Source organism: Tauraco erythrolophus, chromosome 13, assembly GCF_009769465.1.
Source record: "Tauraco erythrolophus isolate bTauEry1 chromosome 13, bTauEry1.pri, whole genome shotgun sequence".
Lineage (NCBI taxonomy): Eukaryota > Metazoa > Chordata > Aves > Musophagiformes > Musophagidae > Tauraco > Tauraco erythrolophus.
Genome location: NC_141477.1, coordinates 10211528 through 10226112, shown reverse-complemented (window position 1 = coordinate 10226112; position 14585 = coordinate 10211528). Strand labels below are relative to the sequence as shown.

The window sequence follows — 14585 nt, the reverse complement described above, 5'->3', positions numbered from 1 at the left end:
ATGTCATTGCCAAACCCCTGTCCATTATCTTTGGGCAGTCTTGGCTCACTGGGGAAGTTCCGCTGGACTGGAGGCTGGCGGATGTTACCCCTATTTACAAAAAAGGGCGGAAGGAGGATCCGGGGAACTACAGGCCTGTCAGTCTGACCTCGGTGACGGGCAAAGTCATGGAACAGGTTATCTTGAGTGCTATTAATGAGCACATACAGGTTAACCGGGTGATCAGGCCCAGTCAACATGGGTTTATGAAAGGCAGGTCTTGCCAATCGAACCTGATCACCTTCTATGACAGGGTGACCGGCCTGGTTGACGAGGGAAGGGCTGTGGATGTAGTTTTCCTGGACCTCAGTAAAGCCTTTGATACAGTTTCTCATAGTGTTCTGGTGGAGAAACTGGTAACTGCTGGCCTGGATAGGTACACCCTCCTTTGGGTTAAAAACTGGCTGGATGGCCGGGCCCAAAGAGTGGTGGTAAATGGGGCTAAATCCGGCTGGAGGCCGGTCACCAGTGGGGTTCCCCAGGGCTCAGTGCTGGGTCCAGTTTTGTTTAACATCTTTATCAATGACCTGGATGAGGGGATCGAATGTACCCTCAGTAAATTTGCGGACGACACCAAGCTGGGAGGCTGTGTCGATCTGCTCGAGGGTAGGGAGGCTCTTCAGAGGGATTTGAACAGACTGGATCACTGGGCTGAGGCCAATGGCATGAGCTTTAATAAGGCCAAGTGCAGAGTCCTTCACTTGGGGTATAAAAACCCCAAGCATCGCTATAGGCTCGGGGAAGAGTGGCTGGAGAGCTGCCTGGCGGAGAAGGACCTGGGGGTGTTGGTTGACTACCGGCTTGATATGAGCCAGCAGTGTGCCCAGGTGGCCAAAAAGGCCAATGGGATACTGGCGTGTATCAAGAATAGTGTGACCAGCAGGAGCAGGGAAGTGATCCTGCCCCTGTACTCGGCACTGGTGAGGCCGCACCTGGAATATTGTGTCCAGTTTTGGGCCCCTCGCTTTAAGAGAGATATTGAGCTCCTGGAGCGAGTCCAAAGAAGGGCAACTAAACTGGTCAAGGGGCTGGAAAATAAAACTTATGAGGAGCGGCTGAGGGAGTTGGGGCTGTTTAGCCTGGAGAAGAGGAGGCTGAGGGGAGACCTGATTACGGCCTATAAATACTTGAGAAAAGATGGTGGGGAGGTGGGGGAAGGGCTCTTTACATTAGTGATGGGTGATAGAACAAGAGGAAATGGGCATAAGCTTAGTCAGGGGAGATTCAGGTTGGATGTTAGGAAGTATTTCTTCTCGGAAAGGGTTGTCAGCCACTGGAATAGGCTGCCCAGGGAGGTGGTTGAGTCCCCATCCCTGGATGTGTTTAAGAATAGGGTGGATGAGCTACTTGAGGATATGGTTTAATGGGGATTAGGGATGGTTGGACTCGATGATCTCTAAGGTCTTTTCCAACCTAGAAATCTATGAAATCTATGGATCTATGAATGCAACCATCCAGCCAATTCCTTGTCCACCAAGTGGTCTATCCATCAAAACCATGTCTTTCCAGTTTGTGCCTTAGCATAGTCACCAGGAGGATGTGCTCCATGATCTTGCCGGGCACAGAGGTGAGACTGGCCTGTAGTTCCCTGGGTCTTCTTTTTTCCCCTTTTTAAAGATGGGAGCTATGTTTCCCCTTGTCCAGTCATTGGGAACTTCACCACATTGCCATGACTTCTGAAATATGATGGATAGTGGCTTAGCAACTTCATCTGCCAGGTCTCTCAGGACCCACGGATGCACGTCGTCTGGTCCCATGGACTTGTGCACCTTCCGGTTCTTAAGATGGTCTCGGCCCTGATCTTCTCCTACAGTGGGCGGTTCTTCATTCTCCCAGTCCCTGCCTTTGCCTTCTGTGGCTTGGGCTGTGCCGCTGGAGCTCTTGCCAGTGAAGACTGAGGCAAAGAAATCATTGAGAACCTCAGCCTTCTCTATATCCCAGGTAGCCAGGTCCCCCGTTTCCTTCCGGAGAGGGCCTACATCTTCCCTAGATCTCTTTTTATCACTGACATATCTATAGAAGTTTTTCTTGTTACTCTTGATGTCCCTGGCCAGATTTAACTCTATCAGGGCTTTAGCTTTCCTAACCTGATCTCTGGTTGCTCGGACAATCGCTCTACATTCTTCCCAGGCTACCTGTCCTTGCTTCCACCCCCTATAGGCCTTCTTTTTGTGTCCGAGTTGGTCCAGGAGCTCCTTGTTCATCCGTGCAGGCCTCCTGATGTTTTTGCCTGACTTCCTCTTTGTTGGGATGCACTGCTCCTGAGCTTGGAGGAGGTGATCCTTGAATATCAGCTTTCTTGGGCCCCTCTTCCCTCCAGGGCCTCATCCCATTGTACTCTAGCAAGGAGATCCCTGAAGAGGCCAAAGTCTGCTCTCCTGAAATCCAGAGTAGTGAGCCCACTATGCACCCTCCTAAGTATCTTGAATTCTACCATTTCATGATCGCTGCAGCCAAGGCTGTCCTTGAGTGTCACGTTCCCCACCAGCCCTTCACTGTTACTGAGAACAAGGTCCAGCAAAGCACCTCTCCTCGTTGGTTCCTCTACCACTTGGAGAAGGAAGTTATCATCCATGTATTCCAGGAACCTCCTGGATTGCCTATGCCCTGCTGTGTTGTCCCCCCAAGAGATATCAGGGTGGTTGAAGTCCCCCATGAGGACCAGGGCTCGTGAACATGAGGCAGCTCCTATCTGTCTGTAGAGGGCCTCATCCACCCAGTCCTCCTGGTCAGGTGGTCTGTAGCAGACCCCTACTACTATGTCCCCTGTTCCTGCTCTCCCTTTAATCCTAACCCATACACTCTCAGTCGGGACCTTGTTTGTCCCCAGGTGCAGCTCCATGCGCTCTAGCTGGTCCTTGACATAGAGGGCAACTCCTCCTCCTCTTCTCCTCTGCCTATCCTTCCTAAAGAGCCTGTACCCTTCTATTCTGACACTCCAGTCATAGGATTCATCCCACCACGTCTCCGTGATGCCAATAAGATCATATCCCAACAGGCGCTTGCTCATATGTTGAGATTACTGCATATGTAAGAGTGTTGAATAGAAAATTGTTTCCTTGAGAAAGCTGCTGAAGGAGCTGTTCTATCAATTTTCAGGCTCCCACAGAGAAAGTTTCCAATGTGGAAGCCTAACTCTTCTCCTATAATGAAAGATGTGTCTGTTCTTGGTCAGAAGCAGTCTGGGCATTGTGGCAGAAATGCTTTGCAAGCAGGTTTGCATCTAAGGTATTCAGTGACAGGAGGACAGTAGATGGCACTCAAGGATATGGAGCAGAATGTCTAGACTTCTTAGCAACCCTCAAATAATTGATTTATACAGTGACCTCTGTGGAGCACTCTTTCACTAGCATTTCTACCTGTACAATCACAAAGAATCAGAGATGCTCATGGACTTGGAGGAAGCTAAGCAGGGAATGCATTTTAGAAGTCCTCTGCTCTGAGAAATATCAGAAATGTAAACAAACATTTGTGCACGTGACCAAAATATGGCTCATTTCCCTTGCGTGAAGTGATTTCTTGCTTTTATCAGCCTCACTGACGGCTTGTACTGGCTTCCCACCCTATCAGACAAGCAAAATGTGACTCACACTTGCATGAAGTTCAGCCAGACAATTAACCCACTGTCCCTAACAGCTTTCCTGCTGTTGAGGAAGATGCACTGTACAGTGAGAAGGAAAGCTGACTCACTGAACTACTTTGATATCCCTAAATTCATCAAAGCACTTGAGCGCTTTTCGTTGCCATTATCAGGATGAATTGCCACTGAGTTATGCTCACATGAAACCGAAGACAGAAATAAATTCCCTCTGTATGTTTTTGTGTCCTCTCACTAGCGTCAGGGCCAGCCTAGGGTGGAGTCATAGTCTAAATTTTATTTCATGTTAGAAACTCTGGGTTTGAGCAGATGGTTTCTTTGTTCCAACTGAGGTAACTGCTCAGCAGCCAGCTGTAATCTGAATAATGCCACATCATTTTCAGTTCTGAATTTTGGTTTCCTCAAATGCTCTGTATATTTTGGCAGATATTTCTTGTGATAATGGATCTTTTTCAATTTCATCAAAAATAGGGAAAACCACCTGTTATTGTCAGATGTTTATGCACTTTGTTATGAAACAGTTTTTTTTTAAATATTTATATTTTTACACTTAGAAGGTACTCATTTGGGGTCTGTGTTTGCTCGTGGCCTTATTTTCCAGTGTGGTATCGATTCAACTGGTTTTTCATTAGTTATTTAAATAAGGAGTGAAGGCTGATCCATAATCTACATGAAGGAAATTAAAGGAGAGACCACTGTCCTGCTGTTGTGCTGACACACAGAACATCAGTAAAAAGAAAATGTTTACTGGTGTAAATATTTTTTTAGACTGTAGTTTCATTTAGATAAAGTATTATGAAGAACTTGGAATTGTGTGAAGAGATCATACCTCTGTTGGAGTAAGGAACCCTTTCTACACAGTTGGTGATGCAGCTTGTCCTGGTTTTGCTGGGGTAGAATCATAGAATCAACTTTCTGTTCAGAAAAGCTGCGTTTCTAAAGTAAGGTGGATTTTTAAGAAAACGGTAGCAGCCGATTTGGTGAGAACAAAGTTGGTAAGACACTTTGTTTTAGTTTGTGGCCAGCCGTGGTGTGCGGGTATCCACAGCGCTCAAGGACTTTTCAACTTGTTTTTGCCAATGACCCAGATGTCCAAGAGCCTGGGTCTCGAGAGCATGGCCAGGGCGATTGACACCTAAATTGGCAAATGGGCATTCCATACCATGTAACATCGTGCTTACTATAAAATGGAAAGTTTTTTGGGGACAGACTCTCTTTCTCAATGCCGCTGTCCCTGGAGGGTCTCACCCATCATTCTTCTCCCAAGGCCTGCTCTCTCTCTCTCTTCTGGGACTGTGGTTTTGGGATTTTTCTGCTCTGAGATCATTGGCCAGGAATGGACTGGATATCGGTCAAAGGGTGGTGGGCAATCGCACTGTACATCACTTGTCCTTATATATTATTATTATTATTTTCTATTTTATTTTATTTCAATTATTAAGTAGCTCTTATCTCAACTCATAGGTCTTCTTTCCTTTTCCTGATTCCCTTTCTTGAAGGAGAAGGAGTCATTGGGTAATAGAACAGCTGGCTATTGTTTAGCCCCAGATACAGGCTAAATGGAGAAACAGCTACAGATGCTTAAACTCCGAGCAAAGAACATTATTGAGCCTAGAAATTTTTCCTCTAATTTCAAATTAGAGGAAACTAGACTAGTTTTAGTCTCCGCCAATAAATGAAAAGATGAATGTAACATACAGATTCATGGAATAACAGACTGCACCAGAATAATTTGATATCTCTCTGAGAGAAGAGATTCTGCCTTTGGGATGGCAACAGCATTCTCTATGTTTTCTTCTTAGCAAACATCTCATTTTATTAGTAGGTTTGTTTTAAGTATAATATGTCATAAAGTAGGCTCCCTGCATTTGAAAGATTACTTAAATGATATTCAAGCAACCTTTCCCTAGATCAGATAATACATTCATTCTGGCTTTACATTTGCTTCTTTCCTACAAGTCCTGTCAAGACTGCAAGTCATTGCCATACTGGATAGAAAGCAAAATCTAACACAGTTATTTAAAAATTCTCAAAACAGCATCATGAGTGCAATTCTTTAATTTGTAATAAAGTACAGTCACATCAATTAGTTGCTTGTGAGGCAAGAACCAAAAGACCTTTAGAGGCACATCTAGCTCCACTGGGGTTTCCCTCGATGGCGGGGGTTTTCCGAAGGAGACCACACTGTCCTGTGTCTGTTGCCTGCTGCTCCCTGCCCCAGGGCCACTTGTGCCATGCTGATGGCTCCATGAGGTGAAAAATAAATAGCTCAGAGGAAAACCAAAGCTCAGGCATGGTGGCACGGCCCAGTTTGTATGGGATTGGTGGCACAGACTTATGTAAATCCTGTATGCTGTGTTACATGATGTTAAAATAGCATCTTCTAGGTGCAGAGGTTCAAGTCAAGTGCAGGGTGCCAGCAGTGATCTCCCCAACACCACATCTGGACACAGTGTCACTCTCCTTTTCTTAATTTATGGTCTCTTCCAGCCTCTTAGCCATCATATCACCTGAGAGGCCACCCTCTGCTGAACATCAAGCCTTTTTGGGCTTGCAGCACTCAAGAATACAGTCCTTCTCCTAAAAGGCATCTTCATTCTCTGTGTGTAGATTATGTCCCAGCGCTTGGCTGTGCTAGAATATGCGCTATTTAAGGGATCTACGTAGCTTTAGGATAGCCTTTTCTTTCCTCTAGAAAAATACAGGCTAGAAACTTAAATGTAAACTCAATCTCTCGTGTAACCCAGCACCCCGGAGTTCAATATATCAGAAACAAATTAAATTCCTCTCTATTGATGATAAAATCATAAGCATTGGCAGGGCTGCCCTTGAGACAAGATGTTCCTCTAGCCAGGAAACTTGGCTGCAGACGCGTGATCCCTTCTGTGAACTCACTGGTAATCACTGAGGACAGCAGGGGGTCAAGCAAATACATTCTGTACTTCTCAGGCATGATGGAGATTTTCAGCACTCTCAGTTGTGTGACTCTCAGGGTGATACGGATGTCTCTGAGTCATTTGTCTATGTAAATCTGAAGGAAATAAATTAGCAAAAAAGAGATACATAGCTTTACACTCACTGATGTGGTATTTCAGGCTAAGAAATACTTTACTTCCTAGATAAGAGAGAGAGAAGAGAATCATTTAAATTCTTTCGTTCCCTCCGGAATAATGCAATGCAGTAATGTTAAAACTATATGTAATTGCTTTCTATTTTTGTAAAGCCTGTGGCAGCTATGAAACTTTAAAGTGAATACTGGAAGGTCTGGTTAGTCTAAAATGCTTCAGTTGTAGTATGTTAATGGTGAAATAGGGGTAAAAAGACTTTTAGCAGTGGGCAAGGTGAGGCTTATTTCCACTGCCCACAACAGTGGATTTCCTTGGAACATGTGAAAGAATCTTTAAAAGCCGCAAAATCTATCAGAAATTGACAGCTTTTTGGTATGTCTTCTGGGTTGCTGTTTCCCATCATCTATGTGCTGCTCTGAGTTACAGCAAGGAAACTTGAGCAAAGGTTGTTACTGAGTATTGTACTACTCTTCTTGTTTTGAAAGGCCATATTCTCATTCTCAGGGAATTAGGTAAGGCGTCTCCTGGATTTTTGTCATTGACCTTTCCGAGAGTCAGAGCATTACACAGAGCATTACACAGAGCAGTAGATCAGTGTATGGCCTGGAACAGATCCCTGGAAGCTAGAAGATGATGCTTCAAGCACATGCTGTGTTGCCACGCAAACTGCCAGGAAATTGTACTTTGTACTGGGATTGAGATTCATTCAAACATGTTTTCCTACCATTTTTAGTTCAATTCTTTCCAAGCCTACTAGTAGTTAAAGTGAAATGTAAGACGCAGTAGATATCAGAACCCCAAAAGGACAAATACTACATGTATTTGAGATTTTGGCCAAGCCAATGTTAAAAGAGGCTCTATTTGAACAGATAAGCATCTCTAGTTCTTATTTTGCACCTCTTAGCTCTGGTTTTTTTCTGTATTTATGCATATGTATATATACATTATAGCTATATGTGCGTGTATGTATATATATATATAATTTCATCATAAGCCTAAAGACAAAGTATACCTTTATTCTTCCTGTGTGATTTTGAAGGGTGGTTTTTACCCTTTTATCCATCCTGATAGATATAAATCACTGTCTAAACACAACCACTGTGTTCTGAAGCCTTTTCCAAATGCCCATTCATGATCAGAAAAGAAGTGATTGCTGCAGCTTACTGTGAGTCTGCTGTGAGAAATTTCTGAAGCTACAGGGATGAATTTTGCATAACTCTTTACTTTATTCCAGTGTAAGCAGGTGTTTTGTCACTATTATTCCATATTTGTCCTGAGTGTTACACTGCATATTCCCAGGAGGTATCCTGGGGCAGACTGCACTATAGAAGCGGTAAATAGGTACAAACAATAGTCATTTTTTGGAATGTAAATATTGTGAGCCAGTCCGTTTGTAGTATGGGGTGTGTTTGTATATTTACACACAACTCCTGTCTACTCCAGTTTAGCACATATAGCTGGGTAAATCTCATGAGATTTTGTTTGAGGCTTTGGGGAGAAGGAAGAGTGTTTTTATCAGCCTCCATCTATTCTGCAGTCCCACAGGTTTTTTTCAGCTGCAGGTTCTAACTTTTTTTTTTTTTTCAGTTTAGCCATTCTCCTACAATCTGGAGTAATTCTGTTTTGCCGTTTGACGTAATTAATTTTGCTTCCATTTGCTGTGTTTTGGATCGTTCAGTCACCTCCTGCTGCAGTGCTTGGTAATTTTGACTCTCATGCAGCGAATAGCACAATGACCATAATAACTGTGTTACACAACGCTTTTTACCCATATACATAAAACCTCTACAAAAGTGATTAAATTTCATTGTTGCCAACTTTCTTGATGGAAAGCACAAAAAGTTTAAGGGAACTGTCAACTGACAGCAAATTAGCTACACACAGAGATTTTGAGTTTCTGTATTTTGCTGCCAACAGTTTGTGCCCATCTCAGCTGTTCAGTGACGTGCAGGAAATGTGGTTTGCTTTTTCATCCCAGCACAGGAGGTGAAATCCCACTTATGGACCATGACTCCTGGTTAAATATGAGTGTTTGACCCATGTTTCCTGTGAAGAATGACAGCATCTCAGGTTCCATGAGATGCTATTCAGTGTTGGAGGCTGAAGCCATATACACAGGCATTTTGCAGAAGATTCCTTCCAGGATTTCATATGTAGTTTTTTTATCCTGATCAGAGCCCGAAGCTAACACTGGTCTAAAAGTAACATCATTGCAATATTCTGTACACTTTTCTCTATGAATTTGTCCAGTGTAAACTTCTAGCATCCACAAAAGGTCTGGAGATAAAAAAATTTGCAGTTTGATTACCCACTGGGTAAAGAAATACCGCCTTTTGTTCCAAATTGCTGGATTCATCTATTTTTCCATTCAGAACCATTGTATCTGGTCTACTAGCCAGTACTTTAAATATATGACTGATTTTAAGGGCACAGATTAATTCAAGGTACAAAAATCAGAGTTTCTTACAAATAAGTTGGTTTTTGCTTACCCAGGTGTTAAGTACTGTTTCACTCTTTCTGGAGCCAAATTTGGGCTGAGATGCATGCTTTCCATTGGAAATGCAATTACTAAAGCTTAGCAGTGCTGTGGCCCAAGAATTAATTTCACTCAGTCATCTGCACTTCTAAATATGTGGTAATTGCTCTTCTTTGTGTATGAAATGAGAAAAAATAGAACAAATTAGAGAAATGTTACCTTCTGTAGATAGAGTATTTCTGAGGGCAAGATTGTTTTAAAGGTATAACATTGTTAACAGAATTGGCTTTTTTAATCCTTATTTGCATCTTGGCACAGTCACAAGGCACATTTCTTATGTTTTGTACATCTATTTGAAACAGAATTGGAACAAACTTCTTTTCTTTTTGTACAAGCCCACTGGCTTTGTAGGCTGTGTAGGTGCTTTTTCAAATGCACACATCATGCTTACTTAAAAGTAATTGCATTTTGATATAGGATATATATTATGCCCTTCCTATTAAGGTATAGTCATGCATTACAAGCTGCCTTTCTACAAATTTCCAGAGTGACATTTTATTATTGCAGATCATTTTAGGAAACTTCCTGAGAAGGTAAAATGTCTCTTCATATAACTGCCTTTTCAGCTAGAAGCATAACGGAGTGCCTTAGGATAGTAAAGACTAAAAGGATTAGCCATTAGGAGGGCTCTCGTATCACCTTTATCTTTAAAGACATCCTGACAGTTTGCCCAGGCAGTAATTCTGGGCAGCATTACTTTCCTCTGTTGGTGGCTGTGGTTCCCGCAGTGCCAAGGCTGACAGCAGATGACACCTACTAACCTCACACTGTGGGTATGAACATTTACCGTCACTTTTGCTTCTGCTAATATTTTGGTTCCAATGCCGTTGCCTAGTTCACATCAATAGCAGAAGTTTTTCCACGGGGAGTCAGTCATGGGAAGTGTTCGGGTGGCTCGAAGGAATAAGTGAGAGAGGCTATTCATCATTCAATAATGCTGGAAAGGTGGTTGCTGTAGAAACCTCTCGCAGGTCTAGCAAGAATCAGATTGTACCCACTGCAGCGCCATAGATCAGATTGGAGATGCTCTCACACACAGGGAGCCTGGAGGCCTGGCGTCCCTTTCTGGAGACACTGGAGATTTCCTGGCCGACGGCCTGACGGGAGGAGCAGCCATCGCCATCGCTGTGCCTCTGTGCTGCACGGGCAGAATCAAACCGTGCGTATTCACAGAGACTGCTCCATCCATCAGGGCACGCTCCCTGGTGCTTTTCTCCAGCTCTTGTGCTCATAGCTCATCTCAGCCTGTCTCAGAAAGCTGGCTCAAGGAACTCAGAGGGAGAAGTAGTGAGAGATAAAGTGTGGCTGAATGTATTTTAGCTTGGGCTGGCAGCAAAATCCTGCGGCTGTACAGGGTGCCCGGGTACCACTTGAAGGAGATCGGACTTGTTCTTCCCTGGAGTATTAATTGAGGCACCATTAAAGACCCAGCAAATCAGAGATGTGCTTAGCTGGAGCTCTGAGCTTAATTGCAGGTTAATGGAAACGATGTCCTAAGCTATTGCGAAGTGTGAACGAGAGCAGGAGGAGCAGAATTTGATCATAGCTTCATAAAGAGCCTGAGTCATGATTTAACCAAGTTCAATTCATTTGTACAGCAGAGATGCCTTTTAAAGTAAAGATGCTCCAGCCACAAAGTGGTTTACTTAACTCACTTTGATAAGGACTTCTTAATGCTCGCTGCTTTGGATTTCAGTCCACTTACCATCCACTTACCGTCCATCTAGTAGGGGTGGTGCAGACTTGCTGAAATAAACGGTTTATCTCCCCAGCACTGAGATCTTATTGTGCAGATTTCATGAGCTACTTAGCCCTTCTGTGGGTTTCCCACTGGTAAAATGAGCTAATGTGTCCATCTCGTTCTGCCATGCTCTTTGTGAAAGGTTCCTGGGCTTCACTGGGACAATTTGAAATAATTTGCTCTGGTTCAGTTCGTCTCGGGTTTCTGCATGGAGGTACCTGGATATCTCTTGCCTGAGTACTTTGTTTCGAAATACGCTAAGACTAATGTTTCTCCCTTTCCATTTGAGATCAGTAGGATGGAGCTGCATTGCTCTTAATATAACATTGGTTCTGCAGAGTGATGTTTTTGATCCTTAGAATAAAATTCAGGATTGGTTTTGATATCCATGCTCTGAATGAAGACACAAGAGTATCTCATTATTCAACTCTGACGAAGTCTCTCATGCTTTCAGCTACTATAGATACTCTGTTGATTTGTTTCGATAAGTGTCAGAAGCCCAGAGCTTGGCAGGACGTGTTATTGATCTCAGGCAATCCATTCTGGGCATTAACATGGGAGTATCATTCACAAATCAATTTTCCCTGGGCTTTAATTTAAATGCCAGTGCCCCTTGAGGATCTTTCTGGGTTGCTTTTATTCTCGAGCTGTACTTCAGCACTGAGTAAACTGGTTAATAAATGCAGGCACCCAAATTAGCTGCGCGCCAGCTGCTGTCGGATGTCTGGTCTGCTCAGTTTGCTGGGATACTTGTTTCTGTAAAGAATAATACTCAGCTCTGTCTACCTTCGAAACAGTTTTCAGATTTCGGCCACTCAATCCCAGCTGCTCTGTAAGGAGGAGAATATTCCACTGTTACGAAGGCACACTGCCTGGGGAGAATATTTAAAGCGAAGTGGTGTCATTTATCTAGATGTTAGAATATGTAGAAAAAGTGTCTGCTGCCTTTCTCCTCAGCAGACAGAAACTGAGCGTACATCTCAAGAGAACTTTAGAAAGGATCTGAGTGAAGTTAGTGCTGTACAGCGCTATGCAATCCATGAAAAACTGTGATGAGGCAATTATAAATGAATCTAACATTTGATGTTGCAAAGATATAGGGAGAAGGTTAAGAGAGAGGAACAGAACTAGAATGGTCACTTGGAGGCACTGCCAAATTAATGTTCCTTTGCTTTTAGCTACTGCTTATGGAAAACAGATGTATGGGAACTGGCTACGGGTTTATGGAGTGTCTGGAGCCAGGGACTGCCAAGAGAGAGGCCCCACGAGAGGTTTCTTTGTCCACTCCTCATGCACAGGCCCCTTACTGGTATTGTAGAGTTAAAATATCTCAACGGTTTCTCAGAAATGATGGCCTAGCTTCCCAAATTATTTCCTTTTCTTTTTTTCCTTTCATTTCTTTTCTCTCTATGTTTCAGATTATGCTTGGCCTTTGCCTAAACAGTTGTGCCCTATATGGATTTCCCTAGATGTGCTCTTTTCAACTGCATCTATTATGCATCTCTGTGCCATCTCTCTTGATCGGTATGTAGCAATACGCAATCCCATTGAGCACAGCCGCTTCAATTCCCGCACCAAGGCTATTATGAAAATTGCTGCAGTTTGGACCATATCCATAGGTAAGCAATGCGGCTCATGATCTTAACTGTGTCTTAATGAATAATAGTGTTACTCCAATTTTCATTTAGGATTTTTAAGAGGATACTCAAATTAATTTACCTGGCCTGCATGCCTGAACGTAATAAATGATTACTGGGAAACAGAAAAGTCTTTCATTATGGTTGGTCGGTGACCAAAATAAGTAGTAATTTTTCAGAACACCACCACTTCCAGGGCTGAAGCATCGCTGCTGTGTGCATATCGATACGCTGATGACAACAGTAACACAGACAAATGGTACTATAAAACTGCTGTGTAAACAAAGCAGAAAGCAGCATTAGCAAAGACTCCGGAAGGAAAACTCAGCCAGTACAAGTGACATGTCTACACTGCAGTTGCTGCAGTTAAACTGGCTCCGGTTTAAGTGAAGCAGCGCAGAATTAAAGGCAGGCTAATGGTGAAGTGTTTACTGCTCTGGCGCAGGCTTTAGAGGCTGTGTTATACTCTGCCACTGCTGGATCGATGCTGGTACTGAGCTAGCAAGTTTGAAGTCATAGTTAATGAAGAATAGACATAAAAGACGACACTTTTCTATCACTTTGAGAAAAAGTGATACATAAAGGAGCAGTAAAGTAAGGAAAAAAAGAGAGAATGACAGCGAGATGACTCTAATACCAAGAATTATGCGAAGAAAAACATTTTTTGGGGAATTCTTTCAATGTGCTTTATAAAAGTGACATTTGAGGCAGGGTCAGAAGAATGGTATGACCACTTCCCTCTGCTGTATTGCCTTTTTTGTTTGAATAAAATGCAGTCTTACAAAGATTTAACATTTAACTTTTCTTTTATAAAGTGGTTGTCACTTTCAGCACTGTACTGCAAGGAAAAACATGTTTCAGGTGCTTGAACTTCTCTTGGGTTTTACCTGCTTTAGAAGCGGAATATGATACTAGATGTCTGGGTACTGCAGGGGCCAGTTTTGAAGAAGCTTGTCATGGAAAAATCTATGAAAAAAGGCAAGAAAATAAGGGAAATATGCCTTCTCTCCGCATTAATATAACAAGAATATGTTAGAAACAAATTTTCATGTACCAAAGGCCTGCTACGGTTCCTCTAGGTAACACAATCCACAGTGAAATAGGATTGAATTTAATAAATTAATTTAAGATTTTTTTTAAAAATTATTATTTTAAACTTCTGTGCTGTCTGTTTGGCATAGGAAAACAAGCTGCTGAATTCAGTGCATAAGTAGTCACGTGCGAACAACGTCACGTGCAGGATGCTTGGGCTTGATTTGCACAGGCAGTTCAGAGCCAGCACAGAATCTGTTCGTGGTGTTGCACTGTAACACAGAGGGAGCAGCCAGTATGCCCCCTAGCAGAGCCATGTCAATCCGCTAGCGACATTAAGTAGCACATTGCAAAACCTGGGCAAAAAGACTGTTCTGTTTCTGTTTCTGGAGCTAACTTGCAGATTTTTGACTGTGCTGCCTTACATGTTGCAGAAGTATCCTTAGGAATTTTGGCTAGTGCTGAATGTGGCTGCCTGCATGAATATCTTCAGGGCTCAATTGTGATTTGGACTATGGGTCCAAGCAATAAAGCAAGGCAACGAGTACTTCATGCGTGGTCCACTGAGTACACGAACTAGTAAGTGAATCTGAGGCCTGACTAAATAGATGTAAAGACAGCCATAGACCTACCTGTTTCCTGGAGTTATTGGGTGGGGAATGGGCTCAGGATGATGGAAAATAGGAACATTATGGGCTCTACTGTCCCCCAAGGACAAAAGTACCTGAGCCAGGATGGGCAAGACGACTTTGTGCTGCTGTAGAGTATAAACACCTTACTCCTGCCCAGCTTGCTCGAGTGATGTTTAACAAGTCTGCATTTTTTATAAATGGATGCAGGATGTGAAACAGTTGAAATATCGAACACTAAAAGAAATAGCTTGGAAAGAAGATGAAATGGCACTGTTCTTTTGCAGGCATATGGCTCATCAGCC

General features: G+C 43.1%; 1 protein-coding gene across 1 annotated transcript in view; it reads left to right on the top strand.

The window, feature by feature from the left end:
• HTR2C (5-hydroxytryptamine receptor 2C) overlaps positions 1-14585 on the top strand; it is a 119685-nt gene that overhangs the window by 86831 nt on the left and 18269 nt on the right. Inside the window, exon 4 of the mRNA XM_086619563.1 lies at positions 12401-12601. Within this exon, the coding sequence (XP_086475689.1) occupies positions 12401-12601 (201 nt within the window). The remainder of the gene's footprint in view (positions 1-12400; positions 12602-14585) is intronic.